The 16982-nt window shown below is 47.2% G+C and overlaps 1 protein-coding gene across 1 annotated transcript; it reads left to right on the forward strand.

The window, feature by feature from the left end:
* Positions 1-1002: 1002 nt before the first annotated feature.
* LOC135728289 (complement factor D-like) lies at positions 1003-16698 on the forward strand. Its single transcript, XM_065246473.1, has 6 exons — positions 1003-1160; positions 9454-9532; positions 9928-10078; positions 15720-15861; positions 15979-16227; positions 16320-16698. The coding sequence occupies exons 2-6, from the start codon at positions 9472-9474 to the stop codon at positions 16473-16475; spliced, it is 759 nt and encodes a 252-aa protein (XP_065102545.1). The 5' UTR covers positions 1003-1160; positions 9454-9471; the 3' UTR covers positions 16476-16698.
* Positions 16699-16982: the final 284 nt, after the last annotated feature.

Raw genomic sequence — 16982 nt, forward strand, 5'->3', positions numbered from 1 at the left:
AAAGTGTAAAATATTTGGACAAATCTTGCTGCTTTAACACTATTTTTACCAGCAGGTGTCGCCAGTGTGTATGGTGTTTCGAATGTTTCGAAAAACTGAATCAATTTGCGAAGAAATTGGTTCAATTGATCTTCGAAAAGCTTCGAATTGCTTCGAAAAGCTTAGTTTCTCCCATCACTATAAATGAGTTCTGAGTGAGCTTATATAGTCCAGGGGTGCGTTCCACTTTAGACACGCACTCGCGAACTTCCCTAAACACTTCCCCTCGGAGAATCCCTGTCGCCATTTTGAAGTGCGTTCCACTTCGTCAAGTGAATGAGGGAAGTTTATATGGACAGACCCTCCCTCCCTTGATTTGGGCAGAGGGATGAGTCTACTTCAAATGTACACTTCAGGCAGCTACATATACCACAATGCAACACAATCGTGACGTCACTTCAGCAGCTCGCGCTTTGCACAGTTCACATGATGGAGGGGGCATTCACACGGGGCGTAAGCGTTGACGCTTCCCATTCACTTTTAATGGGTTATGTCAAGCGTTGGCGAACTGAATTGTGGATCCGTCGGCGGCGCGTCAGTGATTTCACTCATTGATTTTCTTATAGTTAATAATTTTCAAGATTGCAAGGTTATATTTTCACAAAGTTCTTGATAGATGATAAACTATAAGCTGACATATCCTGTGTGATAACACGTATCACATGATGCTTTTGGTGAACTGCATATTTTGTGCTCTGGGTAAAAAGATTTGTATTGCTTTGTATGTAAACTCTCATCTAGAGTACATTTATGAATAAGCAGTGCGAAAGTAATGCGACATAGTAAGAGTTAGGAGAATAATAACTCAATCATATAAAATGTACCAAACAGTCGGCCTATGAAAATGTGCATTGCTAACTGGGTAAGGGTGCAACGTACAGGAAATGACATTGATGCAAATGAAAATAACACCGTCACCTATAGCAGGACAAGGTGCAATGCAACCCTAATACTCACTTTAAAAAAAGACTAATAAAGCCACAAAAGTAGTTGTACTCATATATTGGTCATCTTTCTTGAAGAGCAGCAGTGAGTGAAGGAAGAGTTGGTCCTGTAGACCGTAGCCGTAGAGAGGAAGGAACACCTGGCATTGCATTTTGGACACAGGCTGCCTGGATTGGGTAAGATACTGTATGTAATTGTAGGGGTGAGTGGGCCACAAACTAACGCAGGGTTAATTGTAACATGATTACTTTACATATTCATACAGGGCCGAGCAATCTGTGCTTTTGTTTTTCTCTTACTGTCAGAAGGTGATCTCCTGTGAATTTGTGAAAAGTTTTGGTGTGTTTTGGTTAAGATATTGAAGAAAGAGTGTTTTGGAGCCATGGAAGTAAATTTCTTCCTCTTATGTTTTTTTTCTATTTCTGAGTTGGGTGTGTAAATCATCAAATCCAACCTTATATTACATTAATCTTGTTACCAAAAACATAACACCATTTTGAAACATCAGCAACTTCTACCCAATCTCATATAGATGCGTATAAATAGCACGAAGTGTGAAAATCGTGCAATACATATGACAAATTCCAATTTGGCATGCATATGATACACCACTCCTTCCCATTCACTTAAACGGTGCATCTTTTTTTGTCGTTTTAATTATTGGTTTCTCAATTTTTTCTGTTTTTTTAAACCATTTTCGCTTGGGTTTAGGGTTAGATTTCAGATTTGCTTAAGGACGTTATTTAATATACAGGTTTCTCCATGTTTTTTCCTATATTTAAGCCATGGTCGCTTGCAGTTGGGGTTAGGGTTTGGGTTAGGATGTCATTTTTATTTAACAAAACATTGTTCTAACCCTAAACCCCATCGAAAATGGTAAAAAAATAGCAAAACATTGAGAAACCAATAAATAAAACGACAAAAAAAGATGCGCCTTTTAAGTGAATGGGAAGGACTGGCGTATCATATGCACGCCAAAGTGGAATTTTGCGTATGTATTGCACGATTTTCACACTTTGTGCTATTTATACGCAACTCCGTGAGACTGGGTACACAACTTCTACACTCTTAGAACGAATGTGTTAAAAACAACACTAAATGCGTTGTCCCAGAATCCACCCATCTCTGTGCTGTTGAAACAACACATGTTGTGTTTCTTTTAATAATATTTTTGTTGTGTAATATTTTTACACAAAATCATCACAAAATGACACATAATGTGTTAAGAATTACACATAATGTGTTAAAAGCTTAACGCACAAAGATGTGTAAATCCTTTCAAAGAGTGTAACTGATAGCTGAGATAAAAAACATTTTTACACAGCGGTGTTAGTTGTCACACAGTGTTACATTTAAGCCTCAGGTATACAATAATAATGAAATGAAAACAATGTAAATACTATTCATCAAAATGATAACTGTTAATACAATATCAGGGGAAATATCTCACAATTATGATTTTAAAAAAAATCTATTTATATGAATTAATGAATAATACATGGATGGTTAGATGAAGGATTGTGGATGGATGAATGTGTGGATATCTATATTCCACCTAATAACAATATCCACCTTTAGTATATAGACAGAATTTTTTTGTGTGTTTACAGTTTTTCTCAGTCGCTTTGGTACATTTCTCGAATCATCCTCGACATTTGCAAAACAATAAGTGCATTTCTTAAAACAATTTGTACAAATAGCAAACTAAAACAAAACAAAAGCAAACTAAAAATTGTTAACATGGTCTGTCAACAAATTACAGTACAGTAAAAAACAGTTAATGCGTAAAAAGACAGCACTGCATATCACAAAGAATAAAAAACTAAAGTAGAAATGTGAACATAGGACAATCTCCCTAGGAAAAACTGTACATGCAGTGCTTTGGGCTGCCAGTGAAAGTCTAATAGACGTCGGTCTAACCATAACCCATGAATAGACGATGCGTATACTTTTAGAACATGTAAAAAAATGAAAGCAAACACCTTGAACACCTGTTGACTTTGCTTACATGTTTACACAATATCATGCATCTTCAAGTTATTTAGGCAAAAATGACATTCAAGGTTTTTTAGGGTAGAAGTGGGTTCCCTTTCAGTCGGTCACTACGACGTCACGTCGTGACCGACGAATTGGGAACTCGCTTAGAGAGACCAATCTGCTTCGAATACTACTAAAACGCCAATGAACTTGGCATTGAGATATTTGCATAATGCTGGCGCCGCCCCGCCAGGTGCGTATATAAGCAGCAGGTGCAAATAGGGAAATTAGCTTTTTATCGCTTCGAAAGCCGGCAGTATCTGCTACTGAGAAGCTACTTTACTCTGTTGGGATTTGATTGCTGAAGTTGGTTGAACTAGCAGTATCACAGCGGACGCTTCGCTTATTCCACGGCTCTACATCTGTTTATTGTTTTGAGTTTAGTGTGTGTGTTGCCTTCCTGTGCGCTCATCAACTAAGCATCTGAGTGAATTTCCCTAAAAGAGTGATACGAGAGAGCTTTGTGCCTTGTTAAAGGCAGCCACTCTCTCGTATATGCGGAGATCAGCGTCCTTTTCAGGATAGCTTTTCGCCCGTGCGATCTTGGATGCGAGAAGTATAAGGGTTCCAGTGACGGTCACGAGCGCTGTCTTCGTGCTCAGGCATCGAGCACTCCGGGGCTGCGTTCGTGGAGAGTTTCTGTTCTCTCTGTGAGAGCATAACCCTCTTGGACTGCGGAGACGACTGTCGTTTCTACGGGAACGCTGTCCACGCCTTTGCAGTGCTGACGCCGCCATGGTGCGGCTGTCAAGCGCTCGCAGGGCGCCCTTCGTGTCACTACGCTGAGTAGGACGGAGGATGCGTCCTCCACCTACCGGCCTTCTCATCCTCAGCCGGTTGAGGCTCCGGTGGAGACTGCAGAGTCGTGTTCTACGATGTCTGCCGAATCCATTGGACCTCCTTCTGGTCCCGTCACTTCTGCAGCATCAGAGGGGTGTCCATTTTTCCTCCGAGGCAGAGTCGTTCCGGAGATGGCGGCCGTGCCCGCTCGAGCGGCGGAGACGGTAGAGTTGGAAAGGTTAACCCCTCTCCGCCCGAACCGTCCCGCCCACAGGATTGGTACTTCGGAGCTGCTCGGGCCTCTCGGTCCTCTCCTCCTGTGCCTTTCTTTCCCGACGGCACGAAGAGCTGACGTGATTTGCGGCCGTCCGGCCGTTCAGCTTTCACCCCTCACCTCCCTCACCTACGGAGCCGCTAAAGGCGGGGACCCCTTCAGTGGAGCGGGATGTGTTCCTGGAGGGACCACCCAACCCTTCCCTCCCGTGTTTGTAGACAGTCGTCCGGTTACGGACGCTGCCCATCAGGCATGCCGGAGAGGCGGCTTCGGCCCTGCACGCAATAACGTTGCTGAAGGCTCACCAAGGATTTACGAGGGAGACCGCGACCTTCAGTCGTGCGATGTCCACCACAGTGGTTCAAGATCGCCACCTTGGGCTGTGTCTGGCTGACATGACGGACGCAGACGGGAACAACTTGAATGCTCCTGTCTCACGGACCGGCCTCTTCGGCGAGCCAGGGGAGTCATACAGCTCCGCTACGCAGACTGAGGCGATCTCCTAGGTCATGCCCCGGCGGAAGAGAGCTGCCCTTGGTCCACCACGCCGGCTCCTCAGTCTGCCTCTCGCCGTCGGCGTCCTGCGGCGACCACGTCCGTTCCCCTCCTCGGACCCCATCTCGGCAGCGCAGGGGAACCGGTCGTCAGCAGCTCGCCCCGCCCGCTTAGCCGCTTCCCGTGAAATTCGGGAGTTTAAGTGGCCAGTGAAGGGCGACCCGGATTGGCAGAGGATCACTCTTCAGGAGATGGAGCTCCTTCCCCCGATAGAGGGTCGGGTGGAAAATCCTTGGTTTGCATATGTTCCACCGGCTGTTCGGCCGGTACCCACTTAACCACACATAAGAGTGCATTCCTCTTCCCTCTCTAGGTCTCCGGAGGATCGAGAGAGCCGTGAGCGGGTACACACCAGCTCCCCTACCTCTCCTCTATCGCCAGCGGGTGACCTGAGGAGTCCGAGCTCTCCGCTGAGGAGACCGGACCACCAGCACCCTTATCGGAGTCTGCGCTCTCCGCAGAGGAGACCAGACGACTGTCACCCTCAGCGGGCTCAGGTCAGTGTCACACACACATACTGTAGATGTTTATGCTGTCACAGCAGACGCACCGGCAGTCCCACCTGTCTCGCTTCGCTGCCCCACAGCGGGTACTTCGGTAGTGTCGTTATTTCTCCTCGTACGGTGCCTGGGTGCTTGGCTTCAGTTCCCAGCCCGTTTCGTTGGGTTTTACGCACGATCCGCCTCGGTTACGAATCCGGCACACCCCAAAATTCGGGCTTTCGTTTCACTGTAGTGAAAGCGTCCGATGCACATGTACTGCGTGCAAAAGTCGATATCCTGTTGGCGAAGGATGTTCGAGCCGGTCCCTCTTACCGAGATGATGATGATGATAGGGTTTTTTCAGCCTTTATCTCATAGTACCCCATATACGCGGCGGGTTACGATCGATTTGATTTACGCACCGGCTCTACGAAGGTGTTCTTTTTGGATAATAACGCTGAGGCTCGTATTTCAATATTTAGATCGGTTTGCAGCCTTAGACCTGTAAGACGTGTACTTTATGTGTCCATCTCCCCTCGCTTTAGACCGTTTTTTCGCTCTGCGTCGTGGGGTGGGCATATTAATACTAAGTACACCATTCGAGCTGTCTCTCTCTCTCCGTGTCTCCATGTGCTAGTCACGGCATTAAAATGTTAGAGAGAGCGTTGTTCGCATTCTGCTTTTTTCTACGTCGACTTATAATAGCCCGTTCTTGGCAGACGTGCGCGAACACAGAGAGTTAATGCTTCGGCATCTCGCTCGTTTAAGTCTTCAGGTCGACTTGGACAGAGCAACTTTGCCCCGTGCAGAGGATCCTTTTTCTCAGTATGGAAATAAGACTCGATCGACTAATTGGCGTGTTTAACAAGAGCGCGCAACCAGTCAGTTCTGACTTGCCTCGGTTTAATTCAAGGGAAGTACGCGGTCCCTCTGAAACAATTTCAGAAGCTCCTGGACATATGACAGCATGCTGCGGCTGTGACACCGCCCGAGCTGCTTCATATGAGACCGCTTCAGCGTTGGCTTACGATCGAGTCTCGAGGAGAGCGTGGCACACCGACATACACCGTGTAAACATTGCACCTGCGTGTCATTTAAATTTTTCCCCGTGGTAGACCCGGCATTTCCGATAGAAGATATGCCCCTGAGGGGTCTCCTGGCATTCTGTATATTGCAATGCCCTCAGCACGGGATGATCAGCCACGTATGACGGGCTTGCAGTCTCAGGGGTGTGCATAGCACCCCAACTGCCGCGAGCGGTGCGCTGTATATCTGGGACTTGTACGCTCCGCTATGGAGATGCGAGGGAAGGATGTATTTGCCGACACCAATAACATTGCGACTGTTGCGTTATTTACCGTTAAGGCGGTTTTGCGCTCTCGTCACCTGTCGCATCTCGCTCGTCATCTCCTCCTTTGGAGTCAGAAGCATCTGAGGTCCCTTCGTGCCATTTTCATCCCGGGTTCGCTCAGTACAGCGGCAGACGCGCTTCCCGAGCTGCGCCCTCGGCGAATGGCGACTCCACCTCCAGACGGTCCAGCTAATTTGGAAGAAGTTCGGTTGTGCGTAGATAGATCTGTTTGCGTCGCCGGACGATACCCACTGTCGCCTATTTTATTCACTAACCGAGGGCAGCCTCGGCGTGGATGCGTTGGCACACAGCTGGCCGCGGGGGGTGCGTAAATACGCATTCCTTCCAGTGAGCTTTATTGCGCAGACACTGTGCAAAGTCAGGCAGGACGGGGAGAGCCTTTATTAATCGTCCGTACTGGACGACCAAGAATTGGTTTTCATAGTTAATGCTCCTCGCGACAGCCCTCCCTGGCGGATTCCCCTGAGGAAGGACTTTCTTTCTCAAGGAGGGGGCACATTGGCACTCGCGCCCGACCTGTGCGATCTCCATGTATGGTCGTTGAGCGCGCGCAAGGTTTAGGTGATTTATCGCAAGCGGTATCTAACACCATCGACGCGGTTCGAGCACCGTCCACAAGACGGGCTTACGCGCTTAATGAAACCTTTTTCGTCACCCGGTGCTCTTCGCAACGCGAGGACCCCAGAGAATGCCCATTAACATTGTGCTTTTATGTCTTTAACATAGGTTAGATGGTAGGCTGTCCCTCCGCCATTTAAGTTGATATCGCCGCTATTTCTGCTCATCACTCACTTATCAACGGCAGATCAGTTGGCCAGCATGATTTAATTATTACATTTTAAGAGGCGCTCGCAGGCTAAACCCCTCGCGCCCTCCCTCTTTTCCTGAGACCTGTCCATGGTGCTGAAGCCTTCAGGTCTCCCTTTTGAGCCTTTGCAGTCTACGAGTCTGATGTTTTTAATCAATGAAAACTCTGACCCTGATAGCATTGGCCTCCATGAAGAGAGTAGGGGATTTACATGCATTCTCTGTTGACGATTCGTGCTTTTAGTTTGGTCCTGCTGTCTCACTGAGACCCAGACCAGGCTACGTGCCCAAAGTTCCCACCACTCCCTTCAGAGATAAGGTGGTGAGCTTGCAAGCGCTGCCCCCGGAGGACGCAGACCCAACCATGGCTTTGTTGTGCCCCGTACGCGCACTGCGACTCTACGTGGTTCGCACGCAAAGCCTCAGGACCTCAGACCAGCTCTTTGTTTGTTATGGTGGCCAGCAGAAAGGGAAAGCTGTCACTAGCAGAGGATGTCTCTTTGGATAGTTGATACTATCGCCCTGGCTTATATCTTCAGGGTATTCCTTGCCCCTTTAATTTGAGAGCACACTCCACACGGAGCGTTGCCTCATCTTGGGCTTTAGCTCGTGGTTCCTCGCTAACAGACATCTGCAGAGCTGCTGGTTGGGCGACACCTAATACGTTCATTAGATTTTACAGTGTTCGTATCGAGCCTGTATCCTGTCGTGTTCTTTCCTCACCAGGGAGGGCACGGAGAGCAGACTCGCAGGTCGGCTTGCAGCCTCCAACTGATGCTTCATAACTGTGTCAGTATGGAAGGCCTTCAGAACAAAAATGCGTAATGGTTTGAATTGTTCTTCCTCCGCTGCCTTGGCAGCCTTTGTTGCGGAGCATTGGCTGTCAGCCTTCACTAGCTGTATCCTCGCGGACCTACGTGTTGGCTCGGGCTCCACATTGTGTCCCACCGGGTTCCTTTGTGAGTATTTTTCCGTGGGGTTAATCCCAGCCCACGTTTCCCTTAGCAGAGCACTGCTTTGCTTACACAGCCACGGCTGTCTTTATTCTTATCGTCCACCTCAGCGAAAAAGAAGCTAATTTCCCTATTTGCACCTGCTGCTTATATACGCACCTGGCGGGGCGGCGCCAGTATTATGCAAATATCTCAATGCAAAGTTCATTGGCGTTTTAGTAGTATTCGAAGCAGATTGGTCTCTCTAAGCGAGTTCCCAATTCGTCGGTCACGACGTGACGTCTCCGTTCCCTCCTTCAGGGAACGAGGGTTACATCCGTAACCGAGACGTTACTCATTGCCGGACTATATTGGGTCTATAGTTAGCCATCATTTCAACATCTCAGTTTTTGCTTGATGGGGTCGTTCCTGTCTGTTAGAGAAAATCAAGATTCACCTGGGAGCAATTTGGCAATTCAGGAGAGATTTAGAAAAAAATGTCTAATGAAAATGTATAGAAATATGTTTACAGTTTTTCTCAGTCGCTTTGGTGCATTTCTCACATCATTATTTACATTTGCACAACAGTTAGTTGAACCTCCACAAGATTTAGTCATTTGTGCACATCATAGTAGCAGTTTCACATTCCTTCGAACAAATTGCAAATGCTTTTGTACATGCATCAATTGCTTTCATACAATTCTCTGCTGTTTTATAACATTATCATTTGCTTATGTCATGTCAAGTCAAAATTAACTATACATGTGAATGCTAAATAGTCATTCCATATATGTATTATATAATTTATTTATAATTTATTTATTTTTTCCTCCATGTCCCCTTAGGGGCTCCGTACTTTAAAACAGGATGTGTAAATTTTTTATGTGTTAATGTTATGCTTTTAACACATTATGTGTCATTTTGTGTTAGTTTTGTGTTAAAATAAAACAAGCTGTTTTAAACGTAACACAAAATGTGTTGTTCCAATAAGATCTTTATTCTAAACTATAGATTGTGTTGTTTTTAAGAGTGTTGTGTCCCCTGCTTAATTGAACTGCCGAGAACCTGGTCTTGTTTAAATTTAAAGACGTGTTATAAGATTATTAGTTATTACAAATAAATTCATTTATAAGAGTAACAACAGTACACATGATCCTGTGTCTGGACTTTTGGACACCACAAATTTGGAGTTCAGACTCCCTTACAGTATTTATAACATTCTTTCCTCAGTCAGAACTCGTCTTCATCATGATCACCATCATCACTCTGCTCCTGTTGGGATCTCTGGTGTCAAACCTGAGCTTCACTGGTAAGATTCATTAAACATTCACTTTAACATGAATCATGACTAACATATGAGCTTCAGAAAATGCATCTCTATACACTATAAGAAAAGATGTGTTAATTTTAACACATTGTTTTGTGTTAAACTATTTAACACATAATGTGTTATTTTAACACATTATGTGTCATTTCGTGTTGAGTTCAAATAAATTAAATGGATAACACAAGATGTGTTAAAACAACAAATATTGTGTTATTCCAAAAAATAGACACAAATGTGTTATTTTAACACATTCATTTTAAGAGTGTATGAAGTGTAACACATTTCCATTTGCAAAACTCAATATCTGATTAGTCTTTGGTGATGCATTATTCAGATGTTTCTCATACTGACTAAGTTGACTGATATTTCTCTCTCAGCCAGTGTGAATGTGCGTATAGTGAATGGCAATGAAGCAACAGCTCACTCCAGACCTTACATGGTTTCTGTTCAGAGGAATAGGAGACACGTTTGTGGAGGATTCCTCATTTCTGATCAGTTTGTCTTGACTGCTGCACATTGCAGAAATAAGTAAGGTTTCATTTAGTCTGAGCTGCTCTCATAACAAAAACAATCTCAGATATATTCAAATGTTTTCATAAATAAATACTCTACAACACTTATTTCAGAAGCATTATGAAATACAAAATTTTCTGTAGTTATTTTGAGTGATTTACTGTTTTCTATAAATGTAAAGAAGATTGTGCAAATAAACGGAGTAAGACCATGACAAAGATTAAAATAAAATGTTCTTAATCTCATGATCACATTTTGAGACTGGATTTCACAGACAGGGTTAAAAATAAAAAATGAATGTCTAAAAAACGTCTCGGGTTACGAATGTAACCATTGTTCCCCGAGAAGGGAACGAGACGCTGCGTCGCCGAAGCTACGCTATGGGAACGCCCTCTGCGTGATTGCGTCTGAAGCACGTATGTCAAATCAGTCCAATGGTCAAGTGACACGTCATAGGCGGGTGACGTGGGAACCAGGAAGCTATAAAAAGAGCACCCAGCAAGCCAACTTCAGCTAAATTGTGCCGAAGCAAGGCGAGACAGGGATGCAGGGAGTATGGCAGGGAGACGCAGCGTCTCGTTCCCTTCTCGGGGAACAATGGTTACATTCGTAACCCGAGACGTTCCCCTTCGAGGGAACTCGAGCTGCGTCGCCGAAGCTACGCTATGGGAACGATGTACCAAAACACCATACTACCAAATGCCTGTCTGTGTGTAAAAACGCGCACAGCTTAAGACATGAGCACCTGGGCTCCAGGCGTAGCACCAACATCTAACTCGTAAAACCGAACGAATGTGAGCGGAGAGGACCAGCCTGCCGCATCACAGACATCCTGCATTGAAGCCCCTAGCCACAAGGCCTTAGAGGCTGCCATACCCCGGGTAGAATGAGCCCTGACGGCGATAGGTGAAGGCCGTCCAGTGGTCTCATAGGCCAGAGAGATAGTCTCAACTATCCACTTACTGAGTGTCTGCTTGGTCGCCGGCAGGCCTTTCTTGGGCGAGCCAAAGCACACAAACAGTTGCTCAGACCTCCTCCACAAAGAAGATCTGTGAACATAGGCATCCAGTGCTCGCACTGGACACACCAAGTTAAGCTTTTCCTGATTCCTATCCCTAAATGGGGGAGGACAGAGGGCCTGAAGTACGACAGGTCGTGGCACATTAGTCGGTACCTTAGGCACATAGCTGGGCCTTGGGTACAAGAAAGCCTTAACCATCCCCGGTGCGAATTCAAGGCACGTAGGGGAAACCGACAGGGCCTGAAGGTCACCCACTCTCCTCAGAGAAGTGACTGCCAACAGAAGTACTGTCTTAAGTGCCACAAACTTGACTGGAACGGTCTCAATGGGCTCAAACGGAGCCATGGACAGACCTTCCAGCACAACGGCCAGGTCCCAAGCTGGGACCCTGGGTCGGACTACAGGCCTCAGCCTCCGAGTGCCACGAAGGAAGCGAACCACCAGCGGGTCTCTCCCAAGGGATTGCCCGACCAAAGGAACATGGTAAGCCGAGATGGCCGCCACATACACCTTCAGTGTAGAAGGAGATAACCCTGCGGTGAACTTTTCCTGCAGAAACTCCAAGACTGTACCAATTGGGCAGTTCACAGGGTCATGCAGGTGTTTGCTGCACCAGGAAGTAAAGACTCTCCATTTAAAGGCATAAAGCTTCCTCGTGGAGGGAGCTCTGGAGTGAAGAATGGTCTCAGCAGCCTCAGCTGAGAGACCAGATTCTATGAGTCTGGCCCCCTCAGTGGCCAGACCCACAGTTTCCATAACTCTGGGCGGGGGTGAAGAATCGAGCCACCCGCCAGAGAGAGGAGATCCCTCCTGACGGGTATTTCCCAAGGTGAGCCGTCGAGGAGGGCCACCAGGTCCGAGAACCATATCCGGTTCGGCCAGAGTGGGGCTACCAACAACAAGCGGACGTTGTTGCGACGAACCCTCTCCAGAACTCCCGGGAGCAGAGCGATCGGGGGAAAAGCGTACAGCCGTAGCCTCGGCCACGGCTGAACCATGGCATCCAGTCCCAGCGGTGCTGGAAGTGTGAGAGAAAACCATAGCGGACAGTGTGTCGTCTCTCTGGACGCAAACAGATCCACTTCCGCCTGGTAAAATCTCGCCCAGATGGACTCCACCACCTGAGGGTGGAGCCTCCACTCCCCGGGCCTCAGCCCCTGTCTCGACAGGACGTCTGCTCCCTGATTCAGACACCCGGGAATGTACACTGCTCTGAGGGACAGCAACTTCCCCTGTGTCCACAGAAGGATATGGCGCGCCAATTTGTACAAAGGGCGTGAACGCAAACCCCCCTGGTGGTTGATGTACGCGACTACCGACGTGTTGTCTGTCCGGACTAACACGTGATGGCCCCGCAGGTGAGGGATGAAACATCTCAGGGCGTAAAACACTGCCATCATCTCTAGGCAATTTATGTGCCAGCTGAGCTGTCTGGCCCCCCATAATCCATGAGCCAGATGGCTCCCCATAGTTGCTCCCCAGCCTGTGAGGGAAGCATCCGTTGTCAGCGTAACTCGACGGAACTGAGCCCCCAACATCAGTCCTTGGGAGAGAAACCATGGTCTCTTCCAAAGATCTAAGGCACGAAGACATCTGCGCGTGACCTTGATCAGACGGAACGGGTTGCCCCTCGGGGAAAACCCTTTGGTTTTGAGCCACCACTGTAGCGGTCTCATGTGAAGCAGCCCAAGGGGTATCACATTGGACGCTGCTGCCATGAGCCCCAACAACCTCTGAAATTGTTTTACAGTGTGTGACTGGCCTAACTTCACTCTGCCTACAGCCAAAAGAATGGATTCCACACGAGCAGGGGACAGATGTGCCTGCATTGTCGTTGAATCCCATATAACGCCAAGAAAAGCTGTCCTCTGTACTGGAGAGAGCATGCTTTTCTTTGCATTTAGCCTTAACCCCAGTTCTCTCATGTGGGTCAGCACAGCATCTCGATGCTGCGCTGCCATACTCTCTGATTGGGCTAAAATTAGCCAATCGTCTATGTAGTTTAAGACACGGATGCCCCGGAGTCGTAATGGAGCCAGCGCTGCATCCATGCACTTTGTAAATGTACGGGGTGACAGAGATAGACCGAAAGGGAGAACCCGATATTGGTAAGCCACGCCCCCGAAGGCGAACCTCAGGAATCTCCTGTGTTGCGGGAGGATAGATATGTGAAAATACGCGTCTTTTAGATCTATCGTCACAAACCAGTCCTCGGATCTGATTTGTGTGACGATCTGCTTTATAGTTAACATCTTGAACTTTAGTTTTGCAACAGACCGGTTCGGATGACGTAGATCTAAAATCGGACGTAACCCCCCGTCTTTCTTTGGAACTATGAAATAGCGGCTGTAAAACCCTGACTCCCTGTTGTGAGGAGGAACACATTCTATGGCTTCCTTGCACAAGAGAGTTTCTACTTCTTGTTCCATTATTAGAGCCTGCCCAGCACCCACTATGGTAGATAACACGCCGTTGAATTGGGGTGGCTGGTTGCAAAACTGAATTTTGTAGCCCTTTTCTATTATTTGCAGAACCCACTGAGACACGTTTGGCAGGAGTTTCCACGCTGCCAAATTTTCTATAAGGGGGACCAGCCTCTCGAGACTGGCTTTTTGTGTACTGCTTAAACTTTTCCCGGTGCCCTGAACCAAACTGGCAGGGTTCAACCTGGGTGATATTAATGCCTCCCTCCTCGGAGAGAGGTGTTGCGTGCCCCGCGCACGAGTCACACAAGAATATGAAGCCGCTGTGCCCCGAAACACACACCGCGGCGGGGTTAACACACTGGCATCCCGAGGGCATCGAGGAGAGACGGGCACCGTGTTGTGAGGTGACTGCCGGCTCTCCCCGATTGGGGGCTGCCCTCGGAAACATGACACTACGTCCCTCAGGACTTCTTTTTAGCCGACGCCTTCCTCGCCATAATAACAGCCCTCAGGTCTGTTTTCTGTTTAGAAGATGTCTGAGTACGACCGCCCGAACCCCAGTTCTTTTGAGGGGGACCACGAGTGGCAACACTACGCTTCTGCGATGCTCTATACGATGGCTGCTCCCGCCCAGCAGCCCTAGAATCAAGAGCACGGCGGGGGAGATAGCGTTCGAACGCCGCCGACTGCTTACGAGCCTCCGTAAATCTCTCGACGACAGTATTAACGGCATCGCCGAAAAGACCGGAGGGCGCAACGGGCGCGTCTAAGAGGAAAGCCCTATCTGAGGATTTAAGCTCAGACAGACTAAGCCATAAATGGCGTTCCGTGGCTACGAGAGCTCCCATCGATCTACCCACGGCTTTTGCAGTTTCTTTAATCGCCCTGAGTGACACATCAGTGACTCGACGAAGCTCTTTAAATAAATCAGACGTACCCCCCGCCTCGGCATCTAAATCTTTAAGCAGTTCTGCTTGGTACGCCTGTAAGACAGCTAAGGTATGCAGTGAAGCCCCAGCCTGCCCTGCAGACTTATAAGCTTTACCCACTAAAGATGAGGTTAACCTAACCGGTTTCGTGGGAAGCGAAGGCGATTTTAATGATGACGCCGCAGCGGGGGAGAGATAGCTCGCAAGCGTCTGCTCCACCCGGGGCATCGTTAAATATCCGTGCTCACCCATCCCCACAATGTTGGAATACATGGTGGCGTGAGGGGTATGAACACGGGCTGAATACGGAGCTTTCCATGATCTCGACAGCTCGCTGTGGAGATCAGGAAAGAAAGGCATGTTGCGCCGCGAAGGTTGAGGTTTCTGTTTTAAAAAGCGCTCATCTAACATACTCTGAGGACGCGCGCTCTGAGTCTCCGCCGGCCAGTCTAATTTTAAGCGAGCCACGGCATTAGTAACAACCTCCATCAAATCATCGAACGCGGGGGACGAATGAGAAGGCTCCTCAGCGTCCACCACGTCGACAGACATAATATCGACTTCCTCGGACGACGATAAATGCAAATCTGGGCTCCCACCCTGGGCGGAAGAAACCGCAGCGCGTGCTTCCGAATCCAGAGACGGGGCACTAGATCCCGCGGGTGAAGGCTGAGAAAGGGGGAGACCCGTCTCAAGCTCGTCCGCGAGATCTAATTGTGATCCCCACGATCGCAGCTTCCGCTCTGCCTCGGCAGCAGCGGGGCCAGAACCGTGGGGAACACGCGGCTCCCCACCCTCCTCGAAGAGTGCGAGCCGCGAGCGCAACGTACGGAGCGGCATCCTATCACAATGTGCACAACCACCCCTCTCAAGAGATGATCGTGCGTGTTGTGCCCCGAGGCACATAACACAGAGATGATGCGAGTCCTCGCTCGTAATGAAACGAGGACACGGGGAAGCACACTCCTTAAAACTTTGTTTGGACTTAGACATGATAATGACACACACTCGCTTGCTGAGGCACAAAGAGCTGAAGTTGGCTTGCTGGGTGCTCTTTTTATAGCTTCCTGGTTCCCACGTCACCCGCCTATGACGTGTCACTTGACCATTGGACTGATTTGACATACGTGCTTCAGACGCAATCACGCAGAGGGCGTTCCCATAGCGTAGCTTCGGCGACGCAGCTCGAGTTCCCTCGAAGGGGAACAACACCATGACTTCTATCCCGAATTAAAACGCTCCCTAAACACTCACAAAGAAATATTTATTTATTTCCACAGCAACGAGATTCTAACAGTTGTGGCAGGTGCAAATAAATTAAGCATATTGAAAACACGCCGTAGTGTTAGTTCCTATAACAAGCATCCAGAATACAACACCGATCCACGGACACCTGACATAGCCGATCTGATGATTCTGAAGGTAAAAAACTACACTCAGTATTGCTATCCAAGCATCACAATACATAATTATAATATAATCACATGTAGTTCCCTCATCTAACTTCTATCTAAAGATAAATGTGTTTTTGGATTACAGCTGAATAAAAAAGTCGAACTAAACAACAAGATCAAGACAATCCCCATACCAACAACACCTGTGAATATCAGTGTGGGCACTGCTTGCAGTGTTGCCGGCTGGGGATCTGTGGAAAATGGCGGTCCTGCAAGTCCAACCCTCAGGGAGGCAAACGTGAAGATTATGGATGACACAATCTGTGCTCAATGGGGACAAAGATTTGTAGCTCCACAGATGATGTGTGTGTATGGCCGTGGAGGAGCCTGTGAGGTAAAACAATGACATGATTTACAGATTATGTTATGCTTTACTGAAGCCAAAAATAGTGATAAGTGGCAATTATGTGTCTACATTCTTAACAGGGGGACTTAGGAGGTCCTTTGGTTTGTGACAACACTGCAGTGGCCGTTGCATCCTTTGTACGTGACAACAGCTGCAACAATGCTTATCAGCATAATGTTTATACAAACATTTCTGCATTTCTTCCATGGATTCAGAGCATATTACCACCTAAATGAATTCTGCATACTAAAGGATTGAAATGCTTGCTTTTATTTCTTATATCTTTCCAAACTGTCTTCTTTAAACAACCTATTAAACTAATTTACAACTGCACTGTACTCATCACAAACTATGCTCTATGCATTATGTTTTTGTGGTCATTCATGTGTTTAATGGTTGAATTTATGATTTTTTCACAAACTGATTTCAAATAAAGCATTGAGCATCAAGCATCAATAAGTCAACGTTTCTCACTGTCATGAAATTGCAGCAAACACGGTTTAATTTTAGTACAACTGAGTAAATCAGTTAAAACTAGATTGTTAAGGTGAATAAAAACAACTTTTTAGAAAAAATAAAATTTGAAAGATTATACATGTAGCCTATATCTTTGTAACTGGATTATGCTGGACTGTTTATGTTTTTATCTATGCTTATTTTATTGGGGCACCCATACTTGTTGAGAAGTAGGTCAAGTCTTGTACTGTAATGTGAATTTTGGATACGCTTCAAACATGAATCTT

Source organism: Paramisgurnus dabryanus, chromosome 24, assembly GCF_030506205.2.
Source record: "Paramisgurnus dabryanus chromosome 24, PD_genome_1.1, whole genome shotgun sequence".
Taxonomy (NCBI): Eukaryota; Metazoa; Chordata; class Actinopteri; order Cypriniformes; family Cobitidae; genus Paramisgurnus; species Paramisgurnus dabryanus.